Here is a 19,628-nt window from a genome sequence, read left to right as displayed (position 1 = left end):
GTATGTACATACAGTATGTAATACACAGTATGTAATATACAGTATGTAATACACAGTATGTACATACAGTATGTAATACACAGTATGTAATATACAGTATGTAATACACAGTATGTAATATACTGTATGTACATACAGTATGTAATACACAGTATGTACATACAGTACATACAGTCACTGCAGAAAGATTAATAAACTGTATCAGCGTGTTAATGAATTGTTAGTCTGGGTTCTATTCTGTTTCTACTGAGGAACAGATCAGCATGTTGTGTTCTAACTGGAGGGATTTGATTGGTTGCAGTTGATAGCATTTTGTTAGCGTGTTGCTAGCGTGTTGCTAGCATGTTGCTAGCATGTTGAGTGTGGTTGGTGTGTTCAGGTCTGTTTTTAGAAAATCAAATCTATATTTCATGAAGATGAGAATCTGCAGCGTCTGGAAGGCTGAGAGGATCCAAACTCTGCACGCCACAAACCTGTCTGTCTGCCTGTCTGTCTGTCTCCCTGTCTCTCTCTCTATATCTGTTTGTCTGTTAAGTCTTTATCATTATGTATATTAAAATGCAATATTTCCAAAGTGTGAAAATGTTTCACCATCACCCTCTCCTCTCCTCCCTCTGTCCTGTCTTCTCCCCACCTCTCTCTCTCTCTCTCTCTCTCTCTCTCTCTCTCTCTCTCTCTCTCTCTCTCTCTCTCTGTCTCTCTCTCTCTCTCTCTCTCTCTCTGTCTCAGTCTCTCTTCCTTTCAATTCAATTCAACAAGCTTTATTGGCAGACTGTATTTCCACAGCTGATATACACTGACAGTTCTTATCAAGAAAAACAAACAGGCAAACAGTACAAGTGTCTCAGAAACAGACAGAAACGTATCACAACATGGAGCAAGAAATCAACAGCAGTAGAACTGTATGGACAGGTAGTCGTTTGTATCCGTTTGTTAGCCACATCTATTTTTTGGCACTTCTGAGGTTTGGTCGCCTCCTCGTTGAAGAGGGCGATGTTAATGACACAAATAACTTTTGCCCTCAAGAAAATGTCTCCACAGAGCCGACAGAAATTATGGTTTTGATTTTCAGTAGCATGATAATTTGAAATGTGAGGCAGTAACATGTAAGTAATGAACAGCAGTGGGCCTAACATGGCTCCCTGTGGTACACCTGCTGCCTTGTGGTACACCTGCTCCCTGTGGTACACCTGCTGCCTTGTGGTACACCTGCTCCCTGTGGTACACCTGCTGCCTTGTGGTACACCTGCTGTCCTGTGGTACACCTGCTGTCCTGTGGTACACCTGTGGTACACCTGCTGCCCTGTGGTACACCTGTAGTCCACCTGTGGTACACCTTCTGTTCTGTGATACACCTTCTCCCTGTGGTACACCTGTAGTCCACCTGTGGTACACCTGCTGTTCTGTGATACACCTTCTCCCTGTGGTACACCTGCTGTCCTGTGGTACACCTGTGGTACACCTGCTGCCCTGTGGTACACCTGTAGTCCACCTGTGGTACACCTGCTGTTCTGTGATACACTTGTAGTCCACCTGTGGCACTCCTGCTCCCTGTGGTACACCTGCTCCCTGTGGTACACCTGCTACCTGTGGTATACCTGCTACCTGTGGTACACCTGCTACCTGTGGTACACCTGCTGCCCTGTGGTATACCTGCTACCTGTGGTGCACCTGCTACCTGTGGTACACCTGCTGCCCTGTGGTATACCTGTGGTACACCTGCACATGTGATACACCTGCTACCTGTGGTATACCTGCTACCTGTGGTACACCTGCTGCTCTGTGGTATACCTGTGGTACACCTGCACACGTGGTACACCTGCTGTCCTGTGATACACCTTCTCCCTGTGGTACACCTGCTGCCCTGTGGTACACCTGCTGTCGTGTGATACACCTTCTCCCTGTGGTACACCTGCTGCCCTGTGGTACACCTGTGGTACACCTGCTGCCCTGTGGTACACCTGCTCCCTGTGGTACACCTGTGGTCCACCTGTGGTACACCTGCTGCCCCGTGGTACACCTGCTGCTCTGTGGTATACCTGTGGTACACCTGCTGCTCTGTGGTATACCTGCTGCTCTGTGGTATACCTGTGGTACACCTGCACATGTGGTACACCTGCTGCCCCGTGGTACACCTGCTGCTCTGTGGTATACCTGTGGTACACCTGCTGCCCCGCGGTACACCTGCTGCCCCGTGGTACACCTGCTGCTCTGTGGTGTACCTGTAGTACACCTGCTGCTCTGTGGTATACCTGCGGTACACCTGCTGCCCCGCGGTACACCTGCTGCTCTGTGGTACACCTGCACATGTGGTACAAATGCTCCCTGTGGTACACCTGCTGTCCTGTGGTACACCTGTGGTGCACCTGCTCCCTGTGGTACACCTGCTGTCCTGTGGTACATCTGCTGCCCTGTGGTACACCTGTGGTACACCTGCTCCCTGTGGTACACCTGCTGCCCTGTGGTGCACCTGCTCCCTGTGGTACACCTGCTGCCCTGTGGTACACCTGTGGTACACCTGCTCCCTGTGGTACACCTGTGGTACACCTGCTCCCTGTGGTACACCTGTGGTACACCTGCTCCCTGTGGTACACCTGCTCCTTGTGGTACACCTGCTGCCCTGTGGTACACCTGCTCCCTGTTGTACACCTGCTGCCCTGTGGTACACCTGCTGCCTGTGGTACACCTGCTGCCCTGTGGTACACATGCTCCCTGTGGTACACCTGCTGCCCTGTGGTACACCTGCTCCCTGTGGTACACCTGCTGCCCTGTGGTACACCTGCTCCCTGTGGCACACCTGCTGCCCTGTGGTACACCTGCTACCTGTGGTACACTTGCTGCCCTGTGGGACACCTGCTGCCCTGTGGTACACCTGTGGTACACCTGCTCCCTGTGGTACACCTGCTGCCCTGTGGTACACCTGCTACCTGTGGTACACCTGCTGCCCTGTGGTACACCTGCTCCCTGTGGTACACCTGCTGCCCTGTGGTACACCTGCTGCCCTGTGGTACACCTGCTCCCTGTGGTACACCTGCTACCTGTGGTACACCTGCTGCCCTTTGGTACACCTGCTCCCTGTGGTACACCTGCTGCCCTGTGGTATACCTGCTGCAGTGTGACGGTGTGGAAACAGCTGATCACACCTGGACTCTGGTTTCAGTGATGGTGGAAGTTGTGAAAGAGGTTGATGACAATGTATGGAGTTTAAGTTTGGAGTTTAGATGGTAGTTCTTTGTGCAGCAGCCGGTTGAATGCTTCTGCCATGCCAAAAATATCATGTTCCTGTTCTGAACGTCTGTGTCTATGGTGTCTGTGCCTGTGGTGTATGTGGTATCTGTGTCTGTGGTATCTGTGTCTCTGCTGTCTGTGGTGTCTGTGGTATCTGTGTCTCTGTTGTCTGTGGTGTCTGTGGTATCTGTGTCTCTGCTGCCCTGTGGTACACCTGTGGTACACCTGCTCCCTGTGGTACACCTGCTGCCCTGTGGTGCACCTGCTCCCTGTGGTACACCTGCTGCCCTGTGGTACACCTGTGGTACACCTGCTCCCTGTGGTACACCTGTGGTACACCTGCTCCCTGTGGTACACCTGTGGTACACCTGCTCCCTGTGGTACACCTGCTCCTTGTGGTACACCTGCTGTCCTGTGGTACACCTGCTCCCTGTTGTACACCTGCTGCCCTGTGGTACACCTGCTGCCTGTGGTACACCTGCTGCCCTGTGGTACACATGCTCCCTGTGGTACACCTGCTGCCCTGTGGTACACCTGCTCCCTGTGGTACACCTGCTGCCCTGTGGTACACCTGCTCCCTGTGGCACACCTGCTGCCCTGTGGTACACCTGCTACCTGTGGTACACTTGCTGCCCTGTGGGACACCTGCTGCCCTGTGGTACACCTGTGGTACACCTGCTCCCTGTGGTACACCTGCTGCCCTGTGGTACACCTGCTGCCCTGTGGTACACCTGCTCCCTGTGGTACACCTGCTGCCCTGTGGTACACCTGCTGCCCTGTGGTACACCTGCTCCCTGTGGTACACCTGCTACCTGTGGTACACCTGCTGCCCTTTGGTACACCTGCTCCCTGTGGTACACCTGCTGCCCTGTGGTACACCTGTGGTACACCTGCTCCCTGTGGTACACCTGCTACCTGTGGTACACCTGCTGCCCTTTGGTACACCTGCTACCTGTGGTACACCTGCTGCCCTGTGGTATACCTGCTGCAGTGTGACGGTGTGGAAACAGCTGATCACACCTGGACTCTGGTTTCAGTGATGGTGGAAGTTGTGAAAGAGGTTGATGACAATGTATGGAGTTTAAGTTTGGAGTTTAGATGGTAGTTCTTTGTGCAGCAGCCGGTTGAATGCTTCTGCCATGCCAAAAATATCATGTTCCTGTTCTGAACGTCTGTGTCTATGGTGTCTGTGCCTGTGGTGTATGTGGTATCTGTGTCTGTGGTGTCTGTGGTATCTGTGTCTGTGGTGTCTGTGGTGTCTGTGGTGTCTGTGGTATCTGTGTCTCTGCTGTCTGTGGTGTCTGTGGTATCTGTGTCTCTGTTGTCTGTGGTGTCTGTGGTATCTGTGTCTCTGCTGTCTGTGGTTTCTGTGTCTTTGGTGTCTGGTTTCTGTGTCTGTGGTGTCTGTCGTTTCGGTGTCTCTGGAGTCTGTGGTTTCTGTGGTGACTGTAGTTTCTGTGTTGTCAGTGGTTTCTGGTGGGCAGGGCTTTGTCAGTACTGATCGAGTGCACCTGGGCCCGGTGAACTCCTTGACTTTAGAAACCCTTGGACCATCAGTGGCTCTCCCAATCCTCACCTGTGCACACCTTTGGTTTGGTTCTTCTGGGTTGTGCTGGAGATGTTTGTTGGTGGGGACCCATGGTAAGTGTTGTACAGCTGGTGTGTAGCAGTACTGGTACTGTACTGGTACTAGCAGTACTGGTACTGGTTTGGGTAGCCTGCTAATTTTGGAGCATTGTTGTTAATTTCCCCTGGTAGGTATAGCAGCGTTTCCCTTCTGGGTTTCACTTGTGTCCTGTAGTGACAAACATGGAAGGAGCAGTTGTCTTGGGAGCATATCCCTGGTCTTGAGTGCGTTGTTGGCATGGCGATCGCTTTCTCACACCAGTGGGCTATAATGCATAAATACCCACCACAAGAAGTCACATGAAGACTAGGGTTGTATTTAGCTAGTTAACTGGTTAGGTAGCTAGTGGTGAAGCTCTGTTTGTGTTAGGCTGCCTGGCCCGTGTCTGCTGGCTGCCCCGGAGCATCAGCAGTATGACTTGGTCCCTCTTTTTGGTAACAGGCCTCTTGTTACCACAGAGGTCACACTGTCACAGTGTCTTGGAGGGTTTTTTAGGCTACATCAGCATTGTTGGAACTGTATATGAAGGATCAGTTATTGAAATTGAAAACTGCTCAGCATTATAAGGTGGTGGTTGGTAGCAGTTTGCTCTAGGAGGATGCCAAGGGTTTTGAAGATCAACTGACCAGATTGGGAATTTTGGCTTGTTACCTGCTCTTGTTTTGTAGCATTTTGGTGTGTGTCATCTTTATATTGTGCTGGTTCAGCCAGCACTGCACTTTGTTAGGTAACATGTGTGTTACCTTGGGTTGCACTTGTACAGCCGTTTGGTTAGCGTTTTGGTTTGGGTGGCTGCTATGTCATTGTGGTTTTGGTATTTGTGTTTGCCACAGTGTCAGTAAATGGACTGCATTTATACACCGCTTTTATCCAAAGCGCTTTACAACATGCCATTCACACATTCACACATTCACACATTCATACACCGATGGCAGCAAGCTACCACGCAGGGTGCTGGCACAACCATCAGGAGCAATTTGGGGTTCACTGGGGGACACTTCGACATGCGGACTGGAGACCGGGGATCGAACCACCAACCTTCTGATTAGTGGACAACCCGCTCTACCTCCTGAGCCACTTGTCATTGGTTCCAATATGGAGGATTTGGAGAAGTTTGGGTGTCCTACTTTGGGAGCAGTCTTGTAGGTGAACTAAAGCACAATTTTGGCAATTCCAGGTCATAAGATTGGGGTTGCGGCCAATTAGTTTGAGCAGGGTACACTAGACTGAAAACAGCAGTGAGTTGGACAACATTGTTGCTGAAATCTTCTCCCGCGTGATGACAGTGGGTGTCATCTCTTATGAGTGTTACAAACTGTGTTGGTAAGTTGTGTATGTCTGGTCATCTGTGTCAGTAGGTCTCTGCTGGTCTCTGCTGGTCTCTGCTGGTCTCTGTTGGTCTATGCTGGTCTCTGCTGGGCTCTGCTGGTCTCTGCTGGACTCTGTTGGTCTTTGCTGGTCTCTCCTGGTCTCTGCTGGTTTCTGCTGGTCTCTGCCTTCATCTTTCAGTCGTACAACCTGAACCTGGACTGGAGGCAGTTCGTAAAGTTTTGCTTTGTTTGTGTTGCTGCCGGGGTTCTTGGTGGGGCCCCGCTTTTCTGTGGTGTCTGTGTTTGTGTCTGTGGTGTCTGTGGGGTCTGTGGTTTCTGTGGTTTCTGTGGTTTCTGTGGTTTCTGTGGTTTCTGTGGTTTCTGTGTCTATGGTTTCTGTGGTTTCTGTGGTTTCTGTGTCTGTGGTTTCTGTGGTGTCTGTGGTTTCTGTGTCTGTGGTTTCTGCGGTTTCTGTGTCTGTGGTTTCTGTGGTTTCTGTGGTTTCTGTGGTTTCTGTGGTTTCTGTGTCTGTGGTTTCTGTGTCTGTGGTTTCTGTGGTTTCTGTGTCTGTGGTTTCTGTGGTTTCTGTGGTTTCTGTGTCTGTGACTTTTGTGTCTGTGGTTTCTGTGGTGTCTGTGGTTTCTGTGGTTTCTGTGGTTTCTGTGGTGTCTGTGGTTTCTGTGGTTTCTGTGGTGTCTGTGGTTTCTGTGGTTTCTGTCTCTGTGGTTTCGGTGTCTGTGGTGTCTGTGGTTTCTGTGGTGTCTGTGGTTTCTGTGGTGTCTGTGGTGTCTGTGGTTTCTGCAGTTTCTGCGGTGTCTGTGGTTTCTGTGGTTTCTGTGCCTGTGGCTTTTGTGTCTGTGGTTTCTGTCTCTGTGGTTTCGGTGTCTGTGGTTTCTGTGGTTTCTATGGTTTCTGTGGTGTGGTGTCTGTGGCTTTTGTGTCTGTGGTTTCTGTGTCTGTGGTTTCTGTGTCTGTGGTGTCTGTGGCTTCTGTGGTTTCTGTGTCTGTGGTTTCTGTCTCTGTGGTTTCTGTGTCTGTGGTGTCTGTGGCTTCTATGGTGTCTGTGGTGTGGTGTCTGTGGCACAAAGACAGTGAATATACAGTATTTATTATCATTATTATTATTATTGTTTATTTTAAAGCATCACAATCTCATTGTTCAACTGGCCTGACTCCGCCCATAATTTCTGTTATCACAGGAAGTGTGAGAGTTCTGCTTCCTGTTTAATGGGATCTTTAGAGCCAGCTAGTCCTCAGGCTGTGTGTGTGTGTGTGTGTGTGTGTGTGTGTGTGTGTGTGTGTGTGTGTGTGTGTGATAATAACTTGTCCTCCTTCTCAGGAGTTAATGCACATTACATGTTTCCTTCCCTCTCTGGGCCCGACCCACGCAACACACACACACACACACACACACACACACACACACACACACACACACACATATATGCACACATCTGTCTAGGTCAGTGTGTGTGTGGGAGATTTGTGAATAATTGAAGTGAGCAGCTTGGTGGAAACTCGGGGAAAGAAGAGAGGAAGGAGAGAGAGAGAGAGAAAGAGAGAGAGAAAGAGAGAGAGAGAGAGAGAGACACAGATAGACAGATAGACAGACAGAAAGAGAAAGAGACAGACAGAAAGAGAGAAAGATATAAATGAGTGTTTGATGAAGGAACAATGATTTCTACCTCAGCTCTGATTGGTTGATGCCTGATCCTTGGCCACACCCTCTGCTTGTTCCTCACAGCTCAACCAATCAGTTTGCTCAAAGGTAGATTGATATGGGGAATTGAACCTGCAACCTTCTACCCAAAACCTGTTGAAGTGCTGACATGTTGCACAATATGGAAATATATATGGAAGTATATTAAATATGGAAGTATGTGCCATGTACAGTACATGTGTGTATATATCTCATGTCTCTCTCTCTCTCTCCCTCTCTCTCTCTCTCTCTCTCTCTCTCTCTCTCTCTCTGTATATATATATATATATATATATATCAGAATCAGAATCAGAATCAGAAATACTTTATTGATCCCCGAGGGGAAATTGGACACAAAAATATATATGTATATACATATACATATATATACATACATATGTGTGTGTGTGTGTGTGTGTGTGTGTTCCACAGGAAGCGCTGGTACAGGCGTTTTGTTTAATGAGAACGGCGATGCTCCTGGTCGATACGACATCTTCCAGTTCCAGATGACCAATCACAGCCACCCTGGCTACCATGTCATCGGCCAGTGGACCAATAATCTGCGACTCAACGTAAGAAAAATAATGAAAAGATTCTGGAATATGGACAGTTCTATTGAAGGTGTGAAGGATGGAAAGAAGGAGTAGGGACACTGTATAGCCGGTGGGGGGGGGGGGGGGGGGGCTTCAATATAATGTTGTGCTTTAGCATAATTAAGATTTCTAGTTCCTGTAGTTGTTTTATGTGGTTTGGTTTAATAGGAACACCACAGGAGTTCTGTAGCAGCTGATGAAAGATCAAAGGCCCAGAGCCGTCCCTTCAGACCGAAGATGGACTTTCATGAAGAAGTTGATAGGATAATCTGAGCTAAATTAACTAAGAAACTGGAAGCAGGTAGAATACCTTCTGGTCGTTTGTCAGGTACGACAAGAGAAACCAAAACATCATCACACTCATGTTTCCAGTCTTTTAAGATAATCAAAGCAGCAGCAGTATCACCAAGGTATGAAGACATCAAGAAGAAATCTAAAAACCAGGACAAGGTTCAGTCAGGCTGCTGGAGCCCAGAGGAGGAGATTTATGGACTAAAACACTGGACAGCTGCTTCTTTTGTTCACTTATCCAACCTGTCTTATGACAGATATTAATACAGTCATCAATTGTATCTTTAATGTTAGCAGTTGGGTCAGACTGGACATAACAATTTCTGATCATTAATTGGCTTTTAATGCCAGAGTCATATTTCTCCAAACTCATGAGCAGAGAGAATGATAAACTCTGTTTCACTTCCTGTTCAGTCTGTTTTGGAGCTTCAGTTTCCACTAAGTGACTGAAGGTGGTGAGAGTTAAGACTAGAAGACGGTAAAACATGACTTCTGTTTGAAAGGCCGGCTTCTCTTGATGCATCACTAGATAGTAAACAGGTCCGTAATGGGTCTGTAAACAGGTCTGTAACGGGTCTGTAAACAGGTCTGTAAACAGGTCTGTAAACAGGTCTGTAACAGGTCTGTAAACAGGTCTGTAACGGGTCTGTAACGGGTCTGTAACAGGTCTGTAAACAGGTCTGTAACGGGTCTGTAACGGGTCTGTAACAGGTCTGTAAGGGGTCTGTAAACAGGTCTGTAACGGGTCCGTAAACAGGTCTGTAACGGGTCCGTAAACAGGTCTGTAAACAGGTCTGTAACGGGTCTGTAACGGGTCTGTAACAGGTCTGTAAGGGGTCTGTAAACAGGTCTGTAACGGGTCCGTAAACAGGTCTGTAACGGGTCCGTAAACAGGTCTGTAAACAGGTCTGTAACGGGTCTGTAAACAGGTCTGTAACGGGTCTGTAACAGGTCTGTAAACAGGTCTGTAACGGGTCTGTAACGGGTCTGTAACAGGTCTGTAACGGGTCTGTAACAGGTCTGTAAACAGGTCTGTAACGGGTCCGTAAACAGGTCTGTAACGGGTCTGTAACAGGTCTGTAAACAGGTCTGTAACAGGTCTGTAACGGGTCTGTAACGGGTCTGTAACAGGTCTGTAACGGGTCTGTAACAGGTCTGTAAACAGGTCTGTAACGGGTCCGTAAACAGGTCTGTAACGGGTCTGTAACAGGTCTGTAAACAGGTCTGTAACGGGTCTGTAACAGGTCTGTAACAGGTCTGTAAACAGGTCTGTAAACAGGTCTGTAACGGGTCCGTAAACAGGTCTGTAACGGGTCTGTAACAGGTCTGTAAACAGGTCTGTAACGGGTCTGTAACGGGTCTGTAACAGGTCTGTAATGGGTCTGTAAACAGGTCTGTAAACAGGTCTGTAACAGGTCTGTAACGGGTCTGTAAACAGGTCTGTAACGGGTCTGTAAACAAGTCTGTAACAGGTCTGTAACAGGTCTGTAACAGGTCTGTAAACAGGTCTGTAACAGGTCTGTAACAGGTCTGTAAAAGGGTCTGTAACAGGTCTGTAAAAGGGTCTGTAACGGGTCTGTAAACAGGTCTGTAATGGGTCTGTAAACAGGTCTGTAACAGGTCTGTAACTGATGGTACAGATACAGAGGTACAGATGTTAACATGTCATGACATGACATGAGGAAGATCTTTTAAGCTGCTAATTTTATACCTGTCTGTCTGTCTACCTGTCTCTCTCTCTCTATCTGTCTCTTTACCTCTCTCTCCTCTTGTCTGTCTCTCTTGCTCTCCTCCTCTCTGTTTGTCTGTCTCTCTCCCTGTCTCCCTGTCCACCTGTCTGTCTCTCAGCTGGATGAGATGCAGTGGTCTGGAGGAGACAAGTCTGTTCCTGACTCCATCTGTAGTTTTCCCTGCAGTCCAGGAGAGAGGAAGAAGATGGTGAAGGGAGTTCCATGCTGCTGGCACTGTGAGGTACACACACATACACACACACACACACACACACACACACACACACTCACACACACACACACACACCCCGCCCGGTTCAGACTTGTCGTCCCATCAGGAACAAAGAAGAAGACGGGGGATCACTCTCCGCCTGATTCTGTCAAAAACATTTTCACTCACATTTAAATAATCGTCTTCTATCATTTCTTCTTTCATGGTGGAGAAGCTACAGTTTCATTTATATTATGAAAGTATTTTGATGTGCTGGGCGGAGTTCACCTGTCTGTCTGCCTGTCTGTCTCTCTGTCTGTCTGTCTGCCTGTCTGTCTGTCTGATTCTCTCTCTCTCTCTCTGTGTCTATGTCTCTCGCCCCTCCAGCTGTGTGATGGTTACCAGTACCAGTTGGATGAGTTCACCTGTGAAACTTGTCCGTCTGACATGCGTCCGACTCTGAACCGGACCGGCTGTCGCCCTACACCCATCATCAAGCTGGAGTGGAACTCCCCCTGGGCCCTAGTGCCCGCCTCCCTCGCCCTGCTTGGTATCCTAGCAACCAGCGGCGTGGTCCTCACCTTCATCCGCTTCAATGACACTCCCATTGTCAGAGCGTCAGGCAGGGAGCTCAGCTATGTACTACTGACAGGTACACAGTACTACTACTACTACTACTACTACTACTACTACTACCACTACTACTACTACTACTGCTACTACTACTACTACTACTACTACTACTACTACTAATACTACCACTACTACTACTACTACTGCTACTACTACTACTACTACTACTACTACTACTACTACTGCTACTACTACTACTACTACTACTACTACTACTAATACTACCACTACTACTACTACTACTGCTACTACTACTACTACTACTACTACTACTACTACCACTACTACTACTACTACTACTACTACTACTACTACTACTACTGCCACTACCACTACTACCACTACTACTACTACTACTACTACAACTACCACTATACAACTACCACTATATACAACAACATGCTCAGCATCAGAGCATCAGGCAGGGAGCTCAGCTATGTACTATACTACTGACAGGTAAACAGTACTACAAACAGGTAAACAGTACTACTGACAGGTAAACAGTACTATTAACAGGTAAACAGTACTACTGACAGATGACAGTACTTATGAAAGATGACAGTACTTCTGACAGGTGACAGTACTTCTGACAGGTGACAGTACTACTGACAGGTGACAGTACTACTGACAGGTGACAGTACTTCTGACAGGTGACAGTACAACTGACAGATGACAGTACTACTGACAGGTGACAGTACTACTGACAGGTGACAGTACAACTGACGGGTTAACAGTACTACTAACAGGTAAACAGTACAACTGACAGGTGACAGTACTTCTGACAGGTGACAGTACTACTGACAGATGACAGTACTACTAACAGGTGACAGTACTACTGACAGGTGACAGGTGACAGGTGACAGTACTACTGACAGGTGACAGGTGACAGGTGACAGTACTACTGACAGGTGACAGTACTACTGACAGGTGACAGGTGACAGGTGACAGGTGACAGGTGACAGGTGACAGTACTACTCAAGTCAAGAAACTTTATTGTCATTGTACTGCTGTGCAAGACAACAACACAACAAAATTACGATGGCACTCCCTGATAATAATAAATAAAAACACTATAAAAGAACAATATAAATTGGAGTAGATATAAATAGGAGCCGATGCTCAAGTGCAACCGGTGTGCAAATAAACAATAAGTGGGGTAGTCAGGCCATGTTCAGCAATTTGACAGCTTTGGGGAAGAAGCTGTTTTTCAGTCTTGTGGTGTGTGCATATTGTCCTGTATCGCCTGCCAGAGGGGAGAAGTCTGAAGAGGTGAGTCGGGTCACGGATGATGTTGGAGGCCCCGCCCCGACAGAGGGCCTGGTAGATGATGTTGGAGACCCCGCCCCCACAGAGGGCCTGGTAGATGATGTTGGAGGCCCCGCCCCCACAGAGGGCCTGGTAGATGATGTTGGAGGCCCCGTCCCGACAGCAGGCCTGGTAGATGATGTCGGAGGCCCCACCCCGACAGAGGGCCTGGTAGATGATGTCGGAGGCCCCGTCCCGACAGAGGGCCTGGTAGATGTCCAAGACTGCCGGCAGCTGTGTCCCTATGATGTTTTGGGCCGTCTTGATGACCCTCTGCAGAGCTATCTGGTCCTTCCTGGTGCAGCTGGCATACCAGGCTGTGATACAATACGTCAGGATACTCTACACTGTGCACCGGTTAAAGTTCACGAGAAGGCTCTGGGGCAGTCTGGCTCTCCTCAGCTTCCTCAGGAAGTAGAGGGGTTGTTGTGACAGTGGAGGTGTGTATGGCCCAGGAGAAGTCCTCAGTGATGTGCGCCCCCAATTTAAAACTGGAGACTCGCTCCACGGCCTCGCCGTCAATGAACACTGGGACGAGATCTGTTCTCCTTGTCTTCCTAAAGTCAACTACAATCTCTTTTGTCTTCTTGTTGTTAAGAATGAGATTGTTGGCAGAGCACCAGGCTATCAGGTTTCGTACCTCGTCCCTGTATGCTGACTCATCATTGTTGGAGATCAGGCCCATGACTGTCGTGCCGTCTGCAAACTTGATGATGGTGTTTGTTGCATGGACAGGTAGACAGTCATGGGTGAAGAGGGCATACAGGAGAGGGCTCAGCACACATCCCTGTGGAACACCAGTGTTCTGGGTGAGGGTGGAGGATGTATGCTTTCCTAACCTGACAGTCTGGGGACGGTTGGTCAGAAAATCCAGAGTCCAGTTGCAGATGGTTGAGTTCAGACCCAGGCTGTGGAGTTTGGACACTAGTCCGTTGGGAATGACAGTGTTGAATGCCGAACCGAAGTCCAGGAAGAGCATCCTGACGTACGTGTTTGGTCTATCCAGGTGATCCAGGGCGGTATGGAGGGCAAGGCTGATCGCATCCTCTGTTGATCTGTTTGCCCGGTAGGCAAACTGGTGCTGGTCCAAGTCGTTCAGGCAACTCACATTTTTTTGCTTGGGGACGGGCACGATGGCTGTAGATTTGAGGCACGTCGGAACAACAGCGAAGGTCAGGGAGAGGTTGAAAATGTTGGTGAAGGCCTCTGCCAGCTGGTCGGCGCATGCCTGAAGCACCCGCCCTGGGACGCCATCAGGTCCAGCTGCCTAACTTGCATTAACGCTGTGCAATGCCCTTCTAACCTCATTCACTGACAGGTGACAGGTGACAGTACAACTGACAGGTGACAGTACTACTGACAGGTGACAGGTGACAGTACAACTGACAGGTGACAGTACTACTGACAGGTGACAGTACTACTGACAGGTGACAGGTGACAGTACAACTGACAGGTGACAGTACTACTGACAGGTGCCAGTACTACTGACAGGTGACAGTACTACTGACAGGTGACAGTACTACTGACAGGTGACAGTATAACTGACTGATGACAGTACTACTGACAGGTGACAGTACTACTGACAGGTGACAGGTGACAGTACAACTGACAGGTGACAGTACTACTGACAGGTGCCAGTACTACTGACAGGTGACAGTACTACTGACAGGTGCCAGTACTACTGACAGGTGACAGTACTACTGACAGGTGACAGTACTACTGACAGGTGACAGTATAACTGACTGGTGACAGCACCAAGCAGCCCCAGACGGAGCCGCCGGTCTCCAGATGTTCTGCCAGATATTCAGACAGTCGGTCGGTCGGTCGGTCGGTCGGTCGGTGATGATTATTAGTGGTGAAGATGGATGTTTGATTTTGTCTCTAGGAATCTTCCTGATCTACCTGATCACCTTCCTGATGATCGCGGAGCCGGGCGCCGTGGTCTGTGCGTTCCGGCGGCTGCTGCTGGGCCTCGGCATGGCCATCACCTACTCCGCCATGCTCACCAAGACCAACCGCATCTACCGCATCTTCGAACAGGGCAAGAAGTCCGTCTCCACACCCAAATTCATCAGCCCGACCTCCCAGCTGGTCATCACCTTCATCCTGATCTCTGTCCAGGTAAAGATCTTTAGGCAGGCAGGCAGACAGGCAGACAGGCAGGCAGGCAGGCAGACAGGCAGACAGGCAGACAGGCAGACAGGCAGGCAGACAGACAGACAGACAGACAGACAGGCAGACAGACAGACAGACAGACAGACAGATAGGCAGGCAGGCAGGCAGGCAGACAGACAGACAGACAGACAGACAGATAGGCAGGCAGACAGGCAGGGAGACAGACAGACAGACAGACAGACAGGCAGGCAGGCAGACAGACAGACAGGCAGACAGACAGACAGACAGACAGACAGACAGACAGACAGGCAGGCAGACAGGCAGGCAGACAGACAGACAGATAGGCAGGCAGGCAGGCAGGCAGACAGACAGACAGGCAGGCAGGCAGGCAGGCAGGCAGACAGACAGGCAGACAGATACAGTATGTGTCTGAAACTCATGATGAAAGGATAATTCCAGTTATATTCCAACAATTTTCCAAGGTTTTGGCGTCATGACTGATTCTGATCAAACACAAACACAGGAAATAGAGTGACGTTAGATGATGGTGTGTGTGTGTGTGTGTGTGTGTGTGTGTGTGTGTGTGTGTCAGGTTCTGGGTGTGTTTGTGTGGTTTGCTGTAGTCCCGCCCCACACCATCATCGACTATGAAGAGCTCCGCCCCCCGAACCCCGACCTCGCCCGAGGAATCCTGAAGTGTGACATGTCAGATCTGTCAATCATCTGCTGCCTCAGCTACAGCATTGTATTGATGGTAGGTATTGATCTGTTATTGATCTTTTGGTTGACCTGTTGACAGAGAATATACTGTAGATTGATATTGGCAGGTGTAGTTGGAAGGATGGATGTTTGGATAGTAAGAGGCTGTGTGTTGCTAGGTAACCTGTTTACTGTTTATTGTTTATTAAATGGATTCCCATTAGCTGACGCCTTGGCGACCGCTAGTCTTCCTGGGCTCCACAAAAAGGACATAAGACATAAAACATACAATACATAACATAACACATACAGTTAAAATGGTACAATCAGATACTTAGGTGTATAGTATCAGTACAAACAATACACATTATATTCTGTCAAATACAATTGGTTCCAGTCATATGGTCAGCGGCTCAAACTGTGTCTTTAATAGTTTTTTGAATGAGTTTGTTCTGTGAGGAGAAAGTGAGTTCCAAGACTTTACTGAGCGGTAAACTGAGTTTGAGGAGGTTTGGTATCAGGTGACCTGAGCTGGCGGTCCTGGTGTAATGGTTATGTCTGTTTCTTGTGTTTAGCACTTGGTTAAAGAAATATTCAGGTGTCTGATTAAATACATTTCTGAAGAACATGAGGAGGCTATAGTGGAGTTTCATTTCAACTGAGAACCAGGACAGGCGAGTGTGCATATATGCTATTTGTGCATGTTGAGCAATGGAGCCGATCTGGCAGATTTTAAACTAGTTGTAGTTTATTTATGTCTTTCTTAGCTGCCGCTGACCATATAACTGGACAATACTGCAGGTGACAAAAGACCAAAGACTGTATTACTTGACAGATAATAGAGGATGTTAAATGTGGAGCATGTGGAGCACCTTCTAATCATTGCTATCCCATTTTGGTCACAATGCCATCAATGTGATCAGACCATGACAATAGTCCATCCAACATTACACCCAGTAGTTTTGTCTTGTAAGCATACTTCTTGAGACAAAAACAATACTTTTAGTTTTGGAAATGTTCAGGGCTAGCTTGTTATTTTTCACCCCATTAGACACTCTCTCTAGATCTTGATTCAAGATGGTTACTAGTTCATTTTTCGTTGAAGCAGTGCTATACAGTGTCGTGTCATCTGCATACAATACCATGTTAGAATTCTCAATTGCTAGAGGCAGATCATTTGTGAAAATAGAGAAAAGTAAGGGGTCCAAGCAGCTTCCTTGTGGAACTCCACAGCTGTTGTATATACATTCAGATAGGCTACCATTTAAAAAAGGCTCTCTGCGATCTCTCAGATAGATAGCTGACCATCCAAGAGAGTGCTAAAGGGCTAAATCCATATTTCTTTAGTTTAATAATCATTATGTCTTGATCTATTACATCAAATGTGGCACTGAAGTCAAGCAAGACTGTGCCTACCATTTTCTTATTATCCATTTGTTTCAGCCAATCATCATTTAACTGGGCTAGGGCAGTGGCTGTAGAGTGACTTTCTCTGTATGCGTGCTGGGAACTAGTGATCAGTTTATTCCTGGCAAAATAATCTTGGCTTTGTTTGAAAATTATCTGCTCTAACAATTTGCTCAGGACAGGAAGTATGCTTATTGGACGACTGTTTGTACCTGTGAAGATTATTATCCATTTATTATCCTTTGGTATTGGAATCACCTTTGCCTCTTTCCAAACCTTTGGGCAAACCCCGTACATTAAGCATTTATTAAAGATGTGGAAAAATTGGAGTAGATACATCAGTAGAAGCAATTCGTAACAGTTTACCATCTAGATGGTAAACTGTTACGGTTTCTCATTTGACAGAGACAACAACGGCCTCTCGATATCAGGGGTGTCAACCTGCACAAAATCAAATTGACAGTTTTTATCCTTCATCATACAGTTCTCAATTAGTGTGCATAGGGAGGAGCCATCAGTGGGTGTCAAGTTCTTTCTGAGATTATCAACCTTGCTCATGAAGTAATTATTGAAATAATTGGCAATCTTAACTGGTTTTGCTAAGAAAGTACCATTAGTTTCTATAAATGAATTTGCCTGATGTGACGACCTTCCCATTATTTCATTCAATGTTTTCCATTGTTTTTTTCCATCATTTTTAGAATCATTGATTCTACTCTGGTAATGTTCTTTCTTTTTACTTCTATTCAGTTTGGTTAACTGTACGCTGTGTGTTGCTAGGTAACCTGTACGGTGTACGCGGTGAAGAGTCGTGGTGTTCCTGAGACGTTTAATGAGGCGAAGCCGATCGGTTTCACCATGTACACCACCTGCATCGTCTGGCTCGCATTCGTACCGATTTTCTTCGGCACCGCCCAGTCCACTGAAAAGGTAAGAACCAAGCCGAGCCGGACCAGGCCAAGCCGAGCCGGACCAGGAGGTGTCTGCTTGGTGCCACTAATGTGTTTTCAGAGAGTCTAACCCGGCTGCATGCTGGAGCCCCCTACAGGCCTGATGGAGGAACTGCAAGGAAGACTGGTGGACTTGATCTGGTCAGGTCAGCGTTGGACCGCAGCTGGAAGGTTTACTGGAGCTGCAGGCTGCTGTGGAGGGTTTGGGTGTGGACCTGGTTCCACCTGGTTCCACCTGGTTCCACCTGGTTCCACCTGGTTCCACCAAAGCATATTTTCTGAAGCCAGTATGTTTTTCTCATCAGCCAGGAGGAAATGAGGAACCAAGACACTCACTTGCGTTTTGCCGAAACGTGGCGGAGTTAGTTTTTAATCATGTTCAGTATTCAGAACTTGCCAATGTAATAAAGGCATTTTAATTTATTTTCACTTCAAGTTGAGTGCCTTGGTTTCTCATATCCTCCTGTCTGATGTATATATCCCCTGCCAAAGACCACCTTCTTGTAGATAATAGATAGATAGATACCTTTATTGTCACTGTATGAGTACAATGAAATGTCGTTTGGAGCAAGCCTATAGATGCCTAATTAAGGATAAAAACTATAAGAAAATATAAACACTATGGAGTATAAGATACAAAAATATAAAATAGATAAGAATGAAATAATACTGTATATACACAGAATAAAAGAGTGAAATGTCCGGTACTGGGAGCAAGTGGAGCCAGTAATGCAGCAGTTTTAGTTGGAGAGATATTGCATAGAACAGATTATTGCACTTGAAGGGGGGGGGGGGGGGGGGGGGGGTAGCATAGGTGAGTTACGGGGGGGGGGGGGGGGTTGAAATAATTGATACAGTTGGTAGTTTCAAGAAGATCTCCTGTCCTATCTTCCTTTATTTCCTTTTTCTCTCATTATTTGCAATGGGAACACTGCGCTTTTTCCTCTTGGGCCCTTCACAGTTTTTATGGTCGCTCAGAGTTGAAGGAGGAGAAACTGATTTCTGGTATCTGAGCATCCCGGCCTCTACCAAATAACAAACCAATTAGCACAACATTAACCTTAAAGATACCTGGTAAAAATACAAGAAAGAGGATTAAGCGGCTGGTTCAGGATCAGCTGACAGAAGAATAAAGGATTATTAGAGCTGATGGTCTTTGTCAGATCCGGTTCCTCTGGAATCTGGTCTGTCATCAGGTCCTCAGCTCCATCACTGCACAGCTGCTGAATTCGCCACCGCTTCCTGTGTACAGCTTTATTTTGATTGGTTGAAAATGTTTTTATTGTTGTTTGAAAAAATCGCTCTGAGATGGAACCAACAATATAGTTGTAGTTGTCATTTTGGATGTTTTTATAGTTATAGTTGTAGTGTGAACACAGACATTCTGTTTACTTACAACGATTCTAATCTTGTTACAGTTATAGTTATCTTTATAGTTATAGTTATCTTTATAGTTATAGTTATAGTTATCTTTATTGTTATAGTTATCTTTACAGTTATAGTTATCTTTATAGTTATAGTTATAGTTATCTTTATAGTTATAGTTATCTTTACAGTTATAGTTATCTTTATAGTTATAGTTATAGTTATCTTTATAGTTATAGTTATCTTTATAGTTATAGTTATAGTTATCTTTATAGTTATAGTTATCTTTATAGTTATAGTTATAGTTATCTTTATTGTTATAGTTATCTTTATTGTTATAGTTATCTTTATAGTTATAGTTATCTTTATTGTTATAGTTATCTTTATAGTTATAGTTATCTTTATTGTTATAGTTATAGATGTGAACAGGCCTTAAGAGGCTGGTTCATGATCAGCTGATAGAAG

At 46.9% G+C, this 19,628-nt stretch overlaps 1 protein-coding gene across 1 annotated transcript; it reads left to right on the top strand.

The window, feature by feature from the left end:
- Positions 1-153: 153 nt before the first annotated feature.
- LOC139640755 (metabotropic glutamate receptor 6-like) lies at positions 154-17,778 on the top strand (the record flags this gene model as incomplete). Its single annotated transcript, XM_071514935.1, has 7 exons — positions 154-181; positions 8,288-8,436; positions 10,597-10,719; positions 11,077-11,341; positions 14,513-14,748; positions 15,335-15,496; positions 17,629-17,778. Coding segments are annotated over exons 1-7 (1,113 nt in total), but the record flags the coding sequence as incomplete, so codon positions are not given.
- Between the last annotated feature and the right edge of the window lie 1,850 nt (positions 17,779-19,628).

Source organism: Centroberyx affinis, unplaced genomic scaffold (genome assembly GCF_046629955.1).
Source record: "Centroberyx affinis isolate AG114_WGS23_722 - 3 ecotype Tasmania unplaced genomic scaffold, CSIRO-AGI_Caff_v1 ptg010453l_1, whole genome shotgun sequence".
Lineage (NCBI taxonomy): Eukaryota > Metazoa > Chordata > Actinopteri > Beryciformes > Berycidae > Centroberyx > Centroberyx affinis.
The sequence above is the reverse complement of the archived record's forward strand: the minus strand, read 5'-3'. Positions and strand labels throughout refer to the sequence as shown.